Source organism: Schistocerca nitens, chromosome 3 (assembly GCF_023898315.1).
Source record: "Schistocerca nitens isolate TAMUIC-IGC-003100 chromosome 3, iqSchNite1.1, whole genome shotgun sequence".
Classification (NCBI taxonomy): domain Eukaryota; kingdom Metazoa; phylum Arthropoda; class Insecta; order Orthoptera; family Acrididae; genus Schistocerca; species Schistocerca nitens.
Genome location: NC_064616.1, coordinates 912,816,018 through 912,836,691, shown reverse-complemented (window position 1 = coordinate 912,836,691; position 20,674 = coordinate 912,816,018). Strand labels below are relative to the sequence as shown.

At 40.3% G+C, this 20,674-nt stretch overlaps 1 protein-coding gene across 1 annotated transcript in view; it reads right to left on the bottom strand.

Annotated features, from left to right (window-relative positions):
* The window catches only part of LOC126249481 (uncharacterized), a 161,009-nt gene that overhangs the window by 95,222 nt on the left and 45,113 nt on the right, over positions 1 to 20,674 (bottom strand). The window contains exon 4 of the mRNA XM_049951133.1: positions 6,668 to 6,815. Within this exon, the coding sequence (XP_049807090.1) occupies positions 6,668 to 6,815 (148 nt within the window). The remainder of the gene's footprint in view (positions 1 to 6,667; positions 6,816 to 20,674) is intronic.

Below are 20,674 nucleotides of genomic sequence, written 5' to 3'. Positions count from 1 at the left end.
CTCACCTTTCCTCCTCTGAGGATTCTCCCGTGGATTCTTGACTGTAGCGTCATAGTTGTCCTTTCTTTTTGGACCTGTCTTGTCCTCTGACACCACAGGCACCACTGTTGCAGGTTCTGAAACATGTTCCACCACCACCAGTTCCTGCACTACAGCTGCAGTTGTCCAAGGTTATGATGCCCCTCACTGGTTCCCCCACCACCATCTCCAGCATTGCCAGCCTGTCTGGTACCGATGCTGGCCCACCCACCAACGGCTCTCGTGACACTGTCACGATGCTCTCTCCAGTCGATGCTGGGAGGGCCTCCGTCCAGGCCAGGCCCAATGCTGCCAGCCATTCCTTCCCTGCTTCCCTTCCTCTAGCTTCCATTTCTCCTTGTGTTCTAGCCTTTTTTTTTGGCTTCTCACTCCCCACTCTCCTTGGTGTGCTCTGTACTCTCAACTTCCATACACCTCTGACCTCCCGAGCACTCTTACCCGCACCGTGATGCACCATCGGGCACCACCACAGCTGAACACCACTGCAGTGTGTCTCTTCTGCCTGCTTGTCAAACATTACATTTTCTGTGCCTTTTTGTGCTGACTTGTTGTCTTGCTCCCCAAGCCCACCGTGGCAATGTTCTTCCCACTACTCTTGCTCTCCCTTCATCCAGCCCCTCTCCACTCAACTGTGCTCCTTTCACCTGTTTCACAATCTGCATCTTCTGCTGCCACATCCACTGCAGCAGCTGCTGCATGCTGTATTGTTACAGCCCCTGTTGTGGCCATCCCTCCTGTCATCCCTAGCACCTTTGCAGTGGACCCCGTCACTGCTATCTCCAGTCCTGTACAGACTGACATGATATCTCTTGTTGCCAACCTGATCACCATTCCAGCTGTCACAATCTCTGCTTTTGTTGCAGCCAGCCCTGCGGCCAGACTCTTTGCCCCTTCATACACAAACAGATGCACTTGTGAAGCACTGTGCAATTCTGTGCACTCCATTGAAGCATACTGTGAATATCTGCTGCCAGGGTTTGCACTGTTTTCCTTGTGCTCCCTGGTTTCCATACTACACATCACATTTTGTTTTCTCATTCTACAGGTAGCTATGTGGAAAACACCATGCCTTCCACAGGTCCTCACTCTGCATTGCTCTTACCCAGCCACTATCCTCAGCTGCTGCTGACAGGCAACTGGCTGCTTCTTCTGGTGCTTCCGGTGCTGCCCTCATGAAATTTCCGCCACAGCCTTCATTGGTGACCCTCCTGCTGTCTTCATTGGCTTGGATGTCCTTTCATGAGAATGACCCAGAGCCACTTCTTGCTCCACAGCCACCAGCAGGCTGCCTGCCTCCATCCTGGCAGGGCCCCCTCTTTATGATGACTGCTCTTTCTCTTGAATTAATGATCCAATTTTTATGAAATTATAATCATTTATTTGTCTCTACATGTGCATCACATTGAGTGATTTCTATGCCATTCAGATAATTCTTTCATGGTATGTTTTTTTTTTTGTTATAGAGTGTGCTTTAAATCTATATTTGTCAATCTAGCAGCATATGTTAATTACAGGGGGATCAAAATACACTCATGTTCAGAGAAAAACAGAACACCTTGAACGATTAGAGACAGGATGTTCATATTCACAGCACATGTGAATTAGTATGTTCTGCAGAAATGATTGGCATTTGAACCATGTAAGCCTGCAAGTTCAAGGTCAGGTGGTTGGGTGTCATACGTCTGTGTGTGAGATTTCCACACTCCTAAACATGCCTAGGTCCACTGTTTCCAATATGATAGTGAAGTGGAAATGTGAAGAGACACATACAGCACAAAATCATATTGGCCAACTTCATCTGTTGACTGACAGAGACCACTGACAGTTGAAGAAGGCCATAATGTGTAATAGACAGACATCTATCCAGACCGGGCGCTGATGACTGCATAGTTGAATGCCCCACAAACCAAACATCATCATCTATCCAGATCACCACACAGGAATTCCAAACTGCATCAGGATCCACTGCAAGTACTATGACAGTTAGGCGGGAGGTGAGAAAACTTGGATTTCATGGTCAAGCAGCTGCTCATAAGCCACACATCAAGTCGGTAAATGCCAAATGATACCTCGCTTGGTGTAAGGAGCATAAACATTGGACAACTAAACAGTGGAAAAATGTTGTGTGGAGTGACAAATCATGGTACACAATGTGGCAATCAGATGGCAGGGTGTGGCAAATGCCTGCTGAACATCATCTTCCAGCGTGTATTGTGCCAGCAGTAAAATTCGGAAGTGGTGGTGTTATGGTGTGGTTGTGTTTTTCATGGAGGGGGCTTGCACCACTTGCACTATCACAGCAAAGGCCTACACTGATGTTTTAAGCACCTTCTTGCTTCCCATTGTTGAAGAGCAATTCAGGGATGGCAATTGCATCTTTCAACTCGATTGAGCACCTGTTCATGATGCTCTGGCTGTGGTTGGAGTGGTTACATGACAATAACATCCCTGTAATGGACTGGCCTGCACAGAGTCCTGACCTGAATCCTATAAAACACCTTTGTGATGTTTTGGAACACCAACTTCATGCCAGGTCTCATCGACCGACATTGATACCTCTCCTCAGTGCCGCATTCCATGAAGAATGGGCTGCCATTCCCCAAGAAACCTTCCAGCACCTGAATGAACGTATGCCTGCGAGAATAGAAGCTCTCATCAAGGCTAAGGGTGGGCCAACACCATATTGAATTCCAGCATTACCGAAGGAGGGTGCCAGAAATTTTTAAGTCATTTTCAGCCACCAACAGTCTTGCCGCAGTGGTAACACTGGTTCCCGTCACATCACTGACGTTAAGCATTGTTGTGCTGGGCTAGCACTTGGATGGGTGACCATCTGGTCTGCCGAGAGCTGTTGGCAAGCAGGGTGCATTCAGCCTTTGTGAGGCAAATTGAGGAGCTACCAGACTGAGAAGTAGTGGCTCTGGTCTCGGGAACTGACATACGTCTGGGAGAGCGGTGGGCTGACCACGTGTCCCTCCATATCTGCATACAGTGATGCCTATGTGCTGAGGATGACACGGCAGCTGGTCAGTACCATTGGGCTTTCATGACCTGTTTGGGAGGAGTATTTTCAGCCAGTTGTCTGGATACTTTTGTTCACATAGTGTATGCAGATAATAGGCATATCTTTAAATCTTTCAACACTATGTGACAGTTTGCCTTCTTTTATTTCTTAATTTGTTGTCCTCAGTGTCGACGTACTGCCTGAAAAAACAGGGTGTGGAAGTGCAGTAGTGTCTACTGTAAATGATGTAGCCGACAGGTGCACATTTGCATTTTACAGCTGTTTACTTTCACTTTTCACAACCCCCCAATAATACACAGTTATATATGGCCAGTGCACTATAGTTTCAACTTTCCATAAGCCTCATTAATAGTTTGCTGGCAAACCTCCACATACTGGTACAATAGATTACTATTGTACATCTACGAGCAGTAAAAACCTAACCACAATGTTCACAGTTCTTGAAGAATAGAAAGGTACTATGGAGCAGACACTGTCATTGTTTTAACACATGGTCTAATTGTGTAACAATTATTTCACAGTTAAGTTGAAGCATTGTTGTTGATCTAACCAACACAAGTTTCTCGCCTGAAACTCGGCCATTGACTGACTGTCTTGGGACCAAAAATCAGGCTCTTATATATCATCACAATAATAGTTACTGAAACTACACATTTTCTGAAGTTTAATTTCCAGAAATTACAATTAAAACTTAACTCATTAAATTAAATGAATACATTGAAAACTGTTAACAGTTTCTTCTAATACAAGGGTTAGGCCAAATTATTTGTTTAAATGATGAAATTAACAAATATTGTTACGCAAACAATACTTTTGACAAAACTGTTGATTACTTTGGAATTAAGGGTTAGCTTTGCTAACATGTTTTCGAATAGAGCCAAATCAATCCTTTAAGAATTCAACTAGTTGTTCTTACAAATGTTTATAATTAGTACAGAACTGATATTTGTTTATACATCATCAATAGAATTTAAGTTACAAAAAATTACTGATTTCACCCTATAACAAAAGATACTAACTATGAATAGTCGAAATAAATTAGAAAATCAATTACAAACATAAAACTAAGCACAAAATTAGATCTGGTGTTATGTTCTTTAAAACTGAGGGCCAATCTTTCTCTTTTATGAAAACACATATTATACTCACATATGCTAATGGTAATTAGTTATGAACAAAATTAATTTTAAGGGGGCAGATGGAAAAACAAGAGGGAAGTAAAATTATCCCAGCTTGCTTCATCACAACTTGACTCAGTTAATTATGGACAACTTTAAAAGAAACTAATGATATGTAACACAGAGAATTCACCCACTCAGGTTCTAACAATATATTTGATAAATAACACATTTTGCATAAAATTTTCACATCAAAATGATAACAATGGCAAATTAAGTATGCAGTTGCACTCGGTGGTGTGAGTGGTGGTGGTGACAGGCTGTATGGCCCAGTAGACACACTAATTACAGTAAAGAACACTTTATTCAACTTCAGTACATGCTTTGTTGTGGCTCAGCAAGGCAGGACACACATCACTGTATTGAACTTGGCCAGTGGTGATAAACAGGGTGCAGCTTCTGCCCTGGTGAGCTGATACTGAGTGGACACCCTGCATTACTGACAGCATGCTCACGGACAGCTGGTGGCCTCTGTAGGTCACAGCCACAAATCAGTGGTGTTCTACTTCTCCACTGGCGATGGCACTCAGAGTTGCCCACTGGCATCGCACGCGTTTGCTGTGGAGACACTTGGAGGCTGTTGTGTGTGGGATTCAACCTGCTGACCTCCGGCACGAGTCACACAGTGATTGGCACTAAGGCACTAAGCCCCATGAGGAATTCAGTGCTGGTGGCTGCAGGTGCAGATGGCAGGCTGGCAGTGCTGTGGCATTAAGTCCTGTGAGGAACTCAGTGCTGGCGGTGACAGAAGCAGCCGAGTCTCAAACTCATGACTGCTCCTGGTGATGCCCAATCGTCTTAATTTCTGGCACGGTTTTGGCATCATGATGGTGCTGCTGGACTCCGGCGAAAGAAAGTGCCTCTATCTCAAAATTCAGACATATTTGTATTGCTCTGACATGCACTTGTTTCACTAAAACCTGGCACCTTGTCACGTTGCCTATAACAAGAGACTTGCCCTGGTGTACTGACATCAACCCACCTGCTACAGTTATTACCACTGCATGGTGCAATTTTCTGCTCAGTGCAACTAGCCTTGTCTCACAATCCCCTTACGTGTGTATTATTATGATCCACATGTCCCCAGACTGTGACTACCAGCCTGTGGCTGCTAATGCAATACTTCCCAGTGGCTTTCTCACTATTTCTTATTATTTTTGCTAGAAGACTGGGTAGCTACACTATACAATAGATTTCCAAACCTACAAATCCTACAATCTTACTTAATACTTCATACAGTGTTCTTCTTTTTTTCCCCTGACTGAGTTTGGAGAGAGATAATATGATTGGCAACTAATAGTCAGAAAGTAGAAAGTAGTAACCACATACTTCCCGTCATGGTATAAACACCAAATTCAATAAATTACAGTCATTAACATCTAATATAATGTGTTCACATAGGACTACAGTAAAAAATATATATGGTATTTTAAAAAGAAATGACAACTTTGTATTTTTTCATGTTTACCTAGAAAAAGAAGATGAATAATATCAAGTTTGTTTTTGAGAAAATCAGTATTGGATTATACATGCTTAGTTAGGTCTCAAGAATAGATCCCAGTAAAACAATGAACTGTTTACTGTGGTTCAATTACATATTTCTGCACCACAGCACTGTATTGTGGGGCAATTCCACAGAAATATACCTTATTAAAACACCATTATTAAGGAAACCTGTGCATTGGCTACAATATACGGAATTCTGTTGTGAATCCTTTTCCCAATATGAAAACTTGGAAGTAATATTGTATGTTCTAGTATCAAGTGGTAATATTTTTGCACATAATCAAAGGGAAGCTTGGCTCTGCAGCGCTGTACATAATTACAACAGTGGGCATAGGTGTAACTACTTTAGGCAGAGTACAAAATAATAATTGTAGTAATAGCAATTGTAGTAGTGGTAATTACTGTTACTGTTGTTATGTAAGACAGCCATATGTTAATGATCATATTTGGTACAAAATTCTATGAGACTCTTCAAGAACAGGTGATGAGAATCTATTCACATGAAAATCAAGTCCTTCATAATTAAAAAGTACATATATAGGTACAATCTTTCCTTCCTTAAAGAACTTAAGGTCATTAGAGGCAGAACACAAGCTCTCTTTTACTGCTTTCTTTCAACTTTTATCTGTTTCATCTGGCTTTGGATAGACAGAAAACTGCTTTAACAAGTCTTTTTAAGGAAGAATAAAAAGGTGTATTCAGTGAAGCAGAGTGAGTGAGATGGTATACAAATATGTGTGACAGTATTCAGTATCAAATAAAATATCAGCGCAAAGCAACTTAAGTTTGCTTGGGTTCGCAGTGTGCTTTTGTGTAACATGATATTTCCAATATAATTTTGTTAAATAATTCAAGGGAAAATCAAAATACTAAATTATCCCAAACTATTATATAATACAATATACGTAGTTGATGATACCTGTACAGCACTCTTCATCATTTCTGTTCCAGTGGCACTGATGTCTTCAAATTTTTCAGCAAGTATTTTGAGCTGATCTTTTAAATTAAACAAACTGTCAAATTCATTCTTAATAACAATTTTAAATTCTTGTGGGCCATAAACATACCTGAAAATCACAAGTAAAAATTTTGAAATCACAAGTATCTCTGTTCCCCTGTAAGAAACATAACATAGAGGACTAACACTGTAATAAATAAATTAATATGTGTTAATTACTGTCAAAGTGGCAACAGTACATTAAGATGGCTTGCTCATAATATGTTGATTATATTCACACATTACTGATCCTAGTCTAACTCTTATATGGTTAACCTATACATACATCTGTATGGCTTTGGTGTTCCTCACTAAATGTCACAGTCTCTTAAAAACTGTCTATTTATAATATATTTTCAACAAAAGATTCATGGGCTTAACTGAAATAATATAAAGAAAGTTATATCAGTAGATTACATAAAATCTTCTGCCAACTTCACTGTAACCTAAACCTACTTTTCACTGTGGAACAAAGTAATTTTTTTTCACAAACACTGTTTTCCCCATTCATGTGTAAGAAGAAATCAGTCAACAATGTCAACAATAGCTGCTACAAAAATAAATATATAGGCAATAATGAAGCCTTAAATGGGTTTCAGTATTAACTAATTACTATATTTTACATGAATAAGTATTGCCTTTGGTTGTGGTACTACACACAGCCATTAACCTAGCTCAAGAAACATGGGGTCATCTTTATTCCTTTAAGTGATTCCTGAGTGGTGCATCCACATTGTGAGAGTGGGCAGCCTACACTCCAGTAGGCCAGTGGCTAAGTTTAGACAGGGAATCAATCCTTCAGGGCACAATGCAGAGCTAATCAGCATTATTATGAATGAAGACCTCAGTGACATCTGCATCAGAGAAAGTGCACTGCGGTATGATGGTGTTGGTGGAAGAAGCAGCCCTACACTCATGGATTATTGTGAGTGCAATCGGACTCTCAGTATGAGAAGTTCCCCTGCATAGTACCACGGTGTCCTCTGAGAGCTTATGAACAAGTGGAGGATTGCAGCATCTACATGAGAGTGGGTGGCTCCAACCAGTATCTGACCCACAATGGGTGGCTGAATGTGGCTGGGTACCCTTTCTTCATATGCAGAAATAAGTGGGAAGCTGCCACAGAACTGTTTCCTTACACATGAATGTTATGGACCTCTGTATAAAAGACTCAGGCGTTAAAATTTCCCATGAGTCAGATCTTTGGGAGGAGAACAAACACTGGAGATTATAGATTTTACAACTCAGGGCATGAAAAATACGCTGAAACGAAAACTTATGTATGTAAGATATACAAATGAAAGAATGATGATGATAAGATTGAAAGGAACAAAATGAGACTTAGTACCTAACCAAGTGTACATAACAACTACATAACGTCCCAATGAAGAGAAAGAGGAATGCAATATGAAGATAGAAAAAATAAGGGGGTAGGGCAGAAGAGGGGCCTGCATCATAGTTATGAGAGGTAGAAATGTGCTGACTGATAAGGGGAGAGAGGACAGATCTGTCAGGAGTTATGGTCTTGGATGAAGGAATAAGAAAGGGCATAAACTTCTGTAGAAGGCAAGATATCATAGCAGATTGTTTGGTTCATTTGGGGGAGGTGATGAATCAGTGAGGTCATCGATCCCATCAGATTATGGATGGATTGAGAAGGAAGTTGGTCATACCCCTTTCAAAGGAACCATCACGGCATTTGCCTGGAGCAGTCTAGAGAAATCATGGAAAACATAAATCAGGATTGCCAGATGTAAATTTGAACCATCGTTGTCCTGAATATGAGTCCAGTGTGCTAAACCACTGCGTTACCTTGTTCGGTGTCACTGTAGGGATCATCTCATTTGAGCACCTCAAAAAAGCAGGTAAAACTGGAAGACTGAATGATAAACATAATAAAAAAGATCATTAATTGATCCAGCAGTGATACTGAGTAACCTGATAAGTGCAATAAGTCACCCAGGAGCTTATATCTGCTCAAATCACAATCTAGTCATCAGTGAGTAGTATATTAAACCAAAGAAGGTTTAGAAAGGTATGAAACTAGAAGTAATGAATTCAGGAACATTAAAGGAAGAGAAAAACCTAAGGAAGTACACATTAAGCCCCACTCTGTGTGTTGCACACTACTAATGAATGGACATGCCCCGGTAGCCAAAGAACAATAGAAATTTATTAACACAACACATTAAGCAAATTCAACACAAAGTAGTTTCAGAATACCCAACCAAAAGATTGTTCAGATCTGATATGAGAATGACACAACTGAAAGTAACAGTTTCTTAGAAGGTATAAGCGGTACCATTTATGCTAGCAATGGTTACTGAGTTAAGCATACTGATCAACCCTAATAGGCTATCATTGACATAGCCTGTGGTTGATGCACTCACAATGACTCGTTGATCTGGACATGGTATGAGAGGTAGTAGGCTCTGACTGATGGGCCACAGACGGGGCTTGTACAAAGCCAGGAGTGAATTGTGCAGTCAGTGACTGGAACTCTGATTGAGTGACCACTTGTACATTTGGGAGAACTGTGAACTCCCAATGTCAACTCACAGGAGAGCCACTGGATGACACTGTATAAAGCTGTCTGCCAGAAGAATACCAGGAAAGTGGGGTGACAGCATGTGACACATGGAGGCAAGATGGTACCGACTATAGTTGCACTGCATACAGCGAACATAGCACCACTTGGTAATGTGGCAGCTGGTGAGATGAAATCTTGACAATTGGCTTGCAGGCATACTTGATGGTCAACAACTCACAGTACATCACTATGTGGTTAGTGGCTGGGCCATATCTGACCGTTAAGGTTACAGCACCACAAGATTATTTTACAGGAAAATTCAGATAGAGTGAGCCAAGTAATATCAATGAAAGATGGGAAGACTTCACAAATAATTTAAAAGAGGTCATGAAATAAATTCTAAGAACAAAGGCTAGAGACAGAATAATAAACATGTTGACAATGAATAAAATTATCAATAAAATGGAATAAAGAAGGCAGTGAAAAAATGTTGACACATAACAGGAAAAAAGAATGTATAAGAGTTTAAATAATGTATTAAGAAGGGAGGCAGAAGTGATTTCAGAAGAAATATAGTAACATGGAATGGTAAGAGAGGAAGCAGATATAACTTAATATATAAAGAAGCAATGTGGGTGACGTTTGAGAAGGAGGGATGGAAGAGTGTCATAAAGATAGAGACTGGAGGTGACAGAATAGTGAATGGAGAGGTGGAAAGAATATATTGAGGGGTTAAACAACAGGGAAAGAGGACATGAGACAAAACAACTTGAACTGGAAGTAGAAAGTACACTGAATGAAGAAGATGAGGGTTACAATATTCTAAAAAGTGAATTGAAAGTGTCTTTTTAGAAAGAGATGGAAAATGGAATAGCCTCATGAATTGATGAGATACCAACAGAAAAATTATAAGCTTTATATGGAAAACAAAAAAAAAAAGAACTACTAGGAACATACAGGGACTATATTCTGAAAAAAAACTACATTCTCTGTACATATAGTCAACATATGGATGTCCAGAAAGTAAAACCATTGAGCCTCTGATGATAAACTGATTTATTTTCAACAAAATTCGCAGCAACGTGTTCAAAGACAAGCTGTTGGTAGCAGAATGCATGCTTTATTGTCTTAGTCAGCGTAAAACTCTTGTTGAGTGCCATGTTGAAATGAGTGTGTCTATTCCAAATCCCACCAGTTGAGAAGTGAGATTGTAATCCAGTTTCTTGTTGCCAAAGGAAAAATGCTAATCCCAATTTTTAATGAAATAAAAACTGGATATGTGGATGGTGTGATTAACGTTAACATCTACATCTACATCTACATGGTTACTCTGCAATTCACACTTAAGTGCCTAGCAGAGGGTTCATCGAACCATTTTCATACTACTTGTCTACCATTCCACTCTCGAATGGCATGTGGGAAAAAGGAACACCTGAATCTATCTGTTCAAGCTCTGATTTCTCTTATTTTATTATGATGATATTTTCTCCCTACATAGGTGGGTGTCAACAAAATATTTATGCATTCGGAAGAGAAAGTTGGTGACTGAAATTTTGTAAATAGATCTCGCTGCAAAGAAAATTGCCTTTGTTTCAGTGACTGCCAGCCCAACTTGTGTATCATATCAGTGACACTCTTACCCCTATTCTACATCTACATTTATACTCCGTAAGCCACCCAATGGTGTGTGGCAGAGGGCACTTTACATGCCACTGTCATTACCTCCCTTTCCTGTTCCAGTCGCATATGGTTCGCGGGAAGAACGACTGCTGGAAAGCCTCAGTGCGCACTCGAATCTCTCTAATTTTACATTCGTGATTTCCTCAGGAGGTATAAATAGGGGGAAGCAATATATTCAATACCTCATCCAGAAATGCACCTTCTCGAAACCTGGACAGCAAGCTACACCGTGATGCAGAGCGCCTCTCTTGCACAGTCTGCCACTTGAGTTTGCTAAACATCTCCGTAGCGCTATCACGCTTACCAAATAACCCTGTGACGAAATGCGTCGCTCTTCTTGGGATCTTCTCTATCTCCTCTGTCAACCCGACCTGGTACGGATCCCAAACTGATGAGCAATACTCAAGTATAGGTCAAACGAGTGATTTGTAAGCCACCTCCTTTGTTGATGGACTACATTTTCTAAGGACTCTCCCAACGAATCTCAACCTGGCACTCACCTTACCAACAATTAATTTTATATGATCATTCCACTTCAAATCGTTCTGTACGCATACTCCCAGATATTTTACAGAAGTAACTGCTACCAGTGTTTGTTCCACTATCATATAATCATACAATAACGGATCCTTCTTTCTATGTATTCGTAATACATTACATTTGTCTACGTTAAGGGTCAGTTGCCACTCACTGCACCAAGTGCCTATCCACTGCAGATCTTCCTGCATTTCGCTGCAATTTTCTAATGCTGCAACTTCTCTGTATACTACAGCATCATCTGCGAAAAGCCGCATGGTACTTCCTATCTACTAGGTCATTCATATATATTGTGAAAAGCAATGGCCCCATAACACTCCCCTGTGGCACGCCGGAGGTTACTTTAACGTCTGTAGACACCTCTCCATTGAGAACAACATGCTGTGTTCTGTTTGCTAAAAGCTCTTCAATCCAGCCACACAGCTGGTCTAATATTCCTTAGGCTCTTACTTTGTTTATCAGGTGACAGTGCGGAACTGTATCGAACGCCTTCTGGAAGTCAAGGAAAATGGCATCTACCTGGAAGCCTATATCTAATATTTTCTGGGTTTCATGAACAAATAAAGCGAGTTGGGTCTCACACGATCGCTGTTTCTGGAATCCATGTTGATTCCTACAGGGTAGATTCTGGGTTTCCAGAAATGACATGATACGTGAGCAAAAAACATGTTCTAAAACTCTACAACAGATCAATGTCAGAGATATAGGTCTATAGTTTTGCGCATCTGCTCGACGACCATTCTTGAAGACTGGGACTACCTGTGCTCTTTTCCAATCATTTGGAACCTTCCGTTCCTCTAGAGACTTGTGATACACGGTGTTAGAAGGTGGGCTAGTTCTTTCACATACTCTGTGTAGAACTGAATTGGAATCCCATCAGATCTAGTGGACTTTCCTCTGTTGAGTGATTTCAGTTGCTTTTCTATTCCTTGGACACTTATTTCAATGTCAGCCATTTTCTCATGTGTGCGAGGATTTAGAGAAGGAACTGCAGTGCGGTCTTCCTCTGTGAAACAGCTTTGGAAAAAGGTGTTTAGTATTTCAGCTTTATGTGTGTCATCCTCTGTTTCAATGCCATCATCATCCCAGAGTGTCTGGATATGCTGTTTTGAGCCACTTACTGATTTAACATAAGACCAGAACTTCCTAGGATTTTCTGTCAAGTCGGTACATAGAATTTTACTTTCGAATTCACTGAACACTTCACGCATAGCCCTCCTTACGCTAACTTTGACTTCATTTAGCTTCTATTTGTCTGAGAGGTTTTGGCTGCATTTAAACTTGCAGTGAAGTTCTCTTTGCTTTCGCAGTAGTTTCCTAACTTCGTTGTTGAACCACGGTGGGTTTTTCCCATCCCTCAACGTTTTACTCAGCACGTACCTGTCTAAAACGCATTTTACGATTGCCTTGAACTTTTTCCATAAACACTCAACATTGTCAGTGTCGGAACAGACATTTTGCATGATAACACGTAACGAGCTGCCCTTCTTTGTACTTTTAGGATATCCTCCATCACTCCTACCTGGTAAGGATCCCACACCGCGCAGCAGTATTCCAGCAGAGGACGAACGAGTGTAGTGTAGGCTGGCTTTTCAGTTTGGTTGTTGCATCTTCTAAGTGTTCTGCCAACAAAGCGCAGTCTTTGCTTCGCCTTCCCCACGATATTATCTATGTGGTCTTTCTAATTTAAGTTGCTCATAATTGTAATTCCTAGGTATTTAACTGAATTGACAGCTCTTAGATTTGTGTGATTTATCGTATACTCAAAATTTATCTGATTTCTTTTAGTACCCATGTGGATGACCTCGCACTTTTCTTTGTTTAGTGCTAATTGCCACTTTTCGCACCATACAGAAATTCTCTCTAGACCATTTTGTAATTGGAATTGATCGTCTGATGATTTTACTAGACAGTAAATTACAGTGTCATCTGCAAACAATCTAAGGGGGCTGCTCAGATTATCACCTAGATCATTTATATAAATCAGGAACAGCAGAGGGCCTATGACACTACTGTGCGGAACGACAGATATCACTTCTGTTCTACTCGGTGATTTACGATCTATCACTATGAACTGTGACCTCTCTGAGAGGAAATCATGAAACCAGTCACTCAACTCAGACAATACTCCTTATGCACGCAATTTGATTAATAGTTGCTTGTGAGGAACAGCATCAAAAGTCTTCTGGAAATCTAGGAATATGGAGTAGATCTGAGATCCGTTGTCGATATTTTCTGAATCCATGTTGGTTATGTATCAATAAGTCATTTTCTTCAAGGTGATTCATAATGTTAGAGTACAGTATATGCTCCAACATCCTGCTGCAAATTGATGTGAGTGATATGGGTCTGTAATTCAATGGGTTACTCCTATTTCCTTTCTTGAATATTGGTGTGACCTGTGCTACTTTCCAGTCTTTAGGAACAGATCTTTCGTCAAGTGAGCATTTGTATATGATTGCTAAGAAAGGCGCTATTGTGTCTGCATACTCTGAGAGGAACGTGATTGGCATATCATCTGGACCGGAAGACTTGCCTTTCTTAAGTGATTTGAGTTGTTTTGCAACACCTAAGGTATCTACTTTCATGTCACTCGTGCTAACAGCTGTTCTGGTTTCAAATTGTGGAATATTTACTTTGTCTTCTTTTGTGAAGGAATTACAGAAAACTGTATTTAGTAACTCTGCTTTAGTGGCACCATCATTGGTAACATTTCCATCTTTATCGCGCAGTGACGGTATTGACTGTTTTTGCCACTGGTGTACTTTACATATGACCAGAATCTCTTTGGGGTTTCTACCATATTTTAAGACAATATTTCATTGTGGAAACTATTAAAAGCATCTCGGATTGATGTCCGCACTAAGTTTCAAGCTTCCGTGAAACATAGCCACTCTTGGGGATTTTGCGTTATTTTCAATTTTGCATGCTTTTTTCGTTGTTTCTGCAACATTGTTCTGATGTCTTTTGTGTACCATGGTGGATCAGTCCTGTCTCTTATTAACTTATGCAGTATGAATCTATCTATTGCTGTCAATACTGTATCTTGAATTTGAGCCATATCTGGTCTACACTTACAAAATTAGCTTGGAAGGAATGGAGACTCTCTCTTAGGAAGGTATAAAGTGAATTTTTATCTGATATTTTAAATAGATATATTTTGTGTTTCTTTTTAGTGGTTTTAGTTGATATGGTTTTGAGCCATGTTACAATGACTTTGTGTTCACTAATCCCTGTATCCGTCATGACGCTCTCTATAAGATTAGGAATATTTGTGGCTAAGAGGTCAAGTGTGTTTTTGCAACCATTTACAATTCATGTGGGCTCATGAACTAATTATTCAAAGTAATTCTCAGATAAAGCATTTAGTACAATTTCGGAAGATGTTTTCTGTCTACCACCAGCTTTGAACATGTATTTTTGCCAACAAATCGAGGGTAGATTGAAGTCTCCACCAATTATAACTGTATGCATGGGGTACTTATTTGTAATGAGATTCAAGTTTCCTTTGAACCGTTCAGCTATTATATCATCTGAGTTGGGGGGTTGGTAGAAGGAGCCAATTATTATTCTGGTACGTTTGTTGAGTATAAGCTCTACCCACAGTAATTCGCAGGAACTATCTATTTCAACTTCACTACAAGATAAACTACTACCTGCAGACACAAACACACCACCACCTACTTTATTTAATCTATCCTTTCTGAACATGGTTTGCACCTCTGTAAAAATTTTGGCAGAATTTATCTTCGGTATTAGCCAGCTTTCTGTTCCTATGACGATTTCAGCTTCAGTGCTTTCTATCAGCACTTGAAGCTCTGGTACTTTTCCAACACAGCTATGACAATTTACAACTACAATACCGACTGTTGCCTGGTTGATTCTCCTCGTTTCTTTGCCGTGTACCCTTTGAGACTGGAGCCCTTTTTTGATCTTTCCCAAGACTCTCTAACCTGAAAAACCACCCAGTCCACACCACACAGCCCCTGCTACCCATGTAGCCATCAACTGTGTGTGGTGGACACCTGACCTATTTAGCGGAACCCGAAACCCCACCACCCTGTTGCACAAGTCGAGTAATCTGCAGCCTACACGGTCGCAGAACCATCTAAGCCTCTGATTCTGACCCTCCAATTGGCTCTGTACCAAAGGTCTGTAGTCGGTCCTGTCAACGATGCTGCAGATGGTGAGCTCTGCCTTCATGTCACTAGTAAGACTGGCAGTCTTCACCAACTCAGATAGCCACCGGAAACCAGAGAGAATCTCTTCTGATCCATAGCGACACACATCATTAGTGCCGAAATGAGCCACCACCTGCAGTTGGCTGCATCCTGTACCCTTCATGGCATCTGGAAGGACCCTTTCCACATCTTGGATGACTCCCCCCCAGTATACACACGGAGTGGACATTGGCTTTCTTCCCGTCTAATGTCTCTAAGTGGTGTCAAATATTTAAAGCTGACAAATTGAATCCTTATGAAGAACAAAGGAGTGGGCATCCCTCAATCATATCTGATGGGATGTTGAACCAAATAAAAGAAATGATTCATCACAACCATTGATTGACTTTCAATGAGATGAACATAGTGTTCCAGAAATCTCTGAATCTCTTCTGCATGAAATCATAACTTGAAAACTTGATTTCAACAAATTATGTGCAAGGTGGATATCAAAAAAATCCACAGATCAATACACAATCAACATAAAAGGATCTTCATGGCAATTTCTTGAATTGAAAGATCAATAATTCTTTGGCTCTATTGTGACTGGGTGCCTCATTACACCCCTGAGATGAAAAGCCAATGAATGTAGTGGGGATATCACTCCTCACCATCAGCACAAAAATTCAAGACCATTGTTTCAGCCAGAAAAATCATGGTCTCTTTCTTTTGAGACTAACAGGGTTCTTCTCACTGAATTTCTGCCCCAGGGGGAAACAGTTAATGCTGTGTGGTACTATGAAACACTAAACAAGCTAGAACAGCAATACAAAACCAAAGAAGGACAGTGTTAATGGAGTGAGTGTGCATGTTGCATCCTGTAACAATGCACATCCTCACACAGCCAATGCCACACAGCAGCTCTTGGATTCATTCAGTTGGGACATCATCATTCACCACTGTCATGTACAGATGGCTTACTGCCTTCCTCATGGTTAAGCTTGGGGCTGTTGAATGCCAGCAAGAGCACTACAAAGCAGGAAACCAAACACATAATGCAGGTGATGGGCAGGCACAGTTGGTACCACTTAGTTTACATGAGGAAAACAGTAACAAAGGAAGCTTATGAACTGCAGATGCTCCATGCAGTTGTTCCAGGATAAAAGTTGCAATCCATTGAGTTAGCGCATTAACTCATCTAAATGCTGTCATAAGGTGTGACAGTAGACTGTAGTCACATATAAGTGTGTACTAGCATGTGTGGCAAGTACAACACTTGCTCCTCAGAACCACAAAGGCAGTGGGTTGGCACAGGTAACAGTGAGATGGAAAATGGGTAGAACTGCTGAGACAGAGCTCCTGGTGCACAAGGTGGTCTCCACTCACAGAGCAGAGAAAAGCAAGATAAAGCAGTGTTGTTGCAGCCAAACTAGGAGTTTGTTAGGGCAAAGGCCACAAATATCCCAACTACAGAGTAGGAGAAGGTGAAAGACCTGACCATGGATGGCTGGCAGCACTATTCAGAGTAGTCTCCAGGTAGAATGTTTGTATACCAACTCTGCGTCACTCAGTGGCAGCCTTGGTAAGATCTAACTTATCTCTGTTTTATCACTTGGAGTGCTGCTCCCAAATGCTTTCAACTTAATATGGTGCTAGTGATTGATAACTTCTCTTATTTCTCACCTTTTGAAATCTGACACTAACTTCTGTTGTACCAACAGTTGAACCATTTGCTTTTTCTCATGTCTAGAAATAGCCTTCATTGTAATAGTTTAGTCTCAATGCAATAAACAAGTATTTATTTATTTTTTATTCACACATCAAGTTCCATAGGACCAAACTGAGGAGCAAATCTCCAAGGTCATGGAATGTGTGAGTACATGAAATTACAACATGAAAGTAATAATAGATAAAAATAAAATATTTATGAATCTGAAAAAAGTCAAGCCATAAGTTTAAGTAAATGCAATCAACAATAAAACAAGAATCAGCATAATTTTTCAAGGAACTCCTTGACAGAATAGAAGAAGTGACCCATGAGGAAACTCTTCAGTTTTAATTTGAAATCGCATGGATTACTGCTAAGATTTTTGAATTCTTGTGGTAGCTTAGTACTAATCAGACACTGAAGTTCCTTCAGTCTCCTACATCCATCGTTATCTAGTTCCAAAATCTGCTTCAATTAGGTGCCCAGTGGTGGTGTTTGGCACTGATCTGAGCAATCATCTGCCATCACTGGAAATTTGTCTTTCTGCATTTGTTTCTGACCACTCAGAAGTAGCATTCTGACTGAAAACCCATTAAGTTCTCATGTTCTTACTCTACTCTATATCATGACACAACACCCTGATCAAAGTCCTGATCTGACATCTTCTGAGTTTCATCTTTTCATCTCACTGAAGTTGTTTATGGATGGAAGAAGATTTCCTACTAATGAAGAGGTCCAGAATGCTGTCAACAATGAGCAGGAGGCAACGGGAGACATTTGCGATTTAGGTATCAGACAGCTCATCTCCCACCTCACAAAATACATTGAGAAAGTAGGTAACTACATTAAAATATACTGTTTGATGTACAACTTTATTTTCATAAATTTTTCATAAATATATTGTATTTTTTATTTTCAAACAATTGGCTCTCTGAGTTTCTGGGCATGCCTCTTGTATATACACAAAAAAGTGCAAAATGCCTAAGCAAGAATGGCTAGAGAACAAATGCAAGTCTGTAGATACACACATAACTAGGGGAAAGTAGATGCTGTTTGTAGAAGAATTAAAGAAACATGTGAAGAAAAGAGAAGCAGCTGTGTTAACATCAAGAGCTTTGAGGGCATGCCAGTATCAAGCACAGAAGGGAAAGCTGAACTGTGGAAGGAATATGTATCAGACAACATTCCCTTAGAATTATTAAGATCCTTGTGAGAGCAAGGTATACAAGATGTATGAGAAAGGCAAAATACCCTCAGACATCAGGAAAAATGTGATAATTCTAATTCCAAAGACAGCAGGTGCTGACAGGTGTGAATATTACTGAACTATCACTTTAATAAGTCATGGCTGGAAAATACCACCATTAATTATTTATAGAAAAATGGGAATACTGGTAGAATTCAACTTCTGTGAAGAACAGTTTGGGCTTTGGAGCAATGTAGAGCAGATTTAGAGGAATATTTTGATAATGTCGACTAAAATACACTCTTTGAAATTCTAAAGGTAGTAGGGATAAAATAGGAGTGAAGTTTTATCAACAACTTCTACAGAAACCAGATTGTGGTTGTAAGAGTTGAAGGACACAGAAAGGAAGCAGTACCCATAGCCTCTCCTGATGCTATTCAATCTTAACTTGAGCAAGCAGTACAGGAAACCAGGGAGAAATCTGGAAAGAAAATTAAAGTTCAGGAAGAAGAAATAAAAAAAATGAGGTTTGCCAATTGCTGTTGCATGCCCTTCATAAAGCTTTGACAGCCAACTGTCCACAGCCCACTGCATTTAAGCTCCCATAACTCTGCACTACCATTATTCAAACTTCAGACTGCAACAAGGAATCAGCCTGCAGGGCATCAGAGGGTCACATCAAACCAGCAATTGATGCATGCAGCAGCCAGCGGCTCATGACAATCGGACATGTTGGGGCATCCATAACAAGGGAAACAGCCAATAAGAAAGTTGTAGTCATCCATACAGCCAGGATTTAAGACCATACTCTGGACACAACAGGCAGTTAATTCATCCACTGAAAACTAATGCTTGTCTCCGGAGTCACTGCTGCTCCTGCCGATTTGTCTGCTACTCACTGCCATCACTGTCCCCTTCAGTGTCACACTTCTGGGGACAGATCCTGCTCAGAATGACACTTTTGGCCCTGGAAAAGTTTTCAGTGGTGGTTATTAAACTTAGACAGATTTTCATATCACATGCTGGACACAGATTTCAGCTCAGAACCAAAGCAGGACACATCATGTGTCAGGGTACAGACTTTACCCTTTATTTGTTACAAGTGTTGTCTGAATTTCATGCTAAGAATGTACAAATTTTGTTCTTTGTGCCTGGACACTTCAAGAAGAGGTTAACCTTTTGTTGAATATTCAGAAGAATTTTGTTTCCTTTTTCAATTCAAGCATCAGATCAATTTGTCCAAAGTCCTTTTCAAATTGTGTGTTAATAAATGTGTTACGTGACAATGCTCCCTGTTCTCAGTTTTTTGACAAAATTTCACCAATGACATTGTAATATTGTCAGAGACAGTAGAGAACTTGGTGGTGCAGTTGAATGGGATGGATGACACATGGAGGGGTGCTAATAAGATTAATTCACCAAAAATGAAACATGGGTAAAGGAACGTAGTCAAACTAAATCAAGTGATGCTGAGGGAATCAAAATAGGAAATGAGACACTAAAAGTTGTACATGAGTTTTGCTATGTGGGCAGCAAAATAAATGATGATCACTGAAGTAGCTACAGCAAGAAAAGCATTTCCAAAAAAGAGAAATCTGTTAATATCTAATATAAATTTAAGCATTAGGAAGTCTCTTATAAAGGTACTGGCCTGGAACGTAGCCTTGCACGAAAGCAAAGAGTGGGTGATTAGGAGTTCAGAAAAGAAGAGAAGCTTGTCAAATATTGTACTACAGCAGAATGCTACAGATTAGATGGGTAGATTGATTAACTAATGAGTAGATACTGAATAGAATTAGAGTAAAAAGAAATTTATGTCACAACTTGACTAAAGGAAGGAATCTGTCGATACACATTGTGAGGCATGAAGGAATTATCAGTTTGGCAATGGAGGGAAGTGTGGGTGGGATAAGAATTATGGAGGAAGACCAAGGCATGATTACAGTAAGCAAGTTCAAATGAATGGACAGAGGTTGGACAAGAATATGGAAACACTGTGAGATATGTATGCTTGACCATAAATGCAGATGCTAGCCAAAGCTGCAGATTATGCAGTTGTATTTGACCACAAAAAGCACCTCTGCAATGACCTAAGTACATTTCAAGTGTCAGTCATGGTCAAACAATG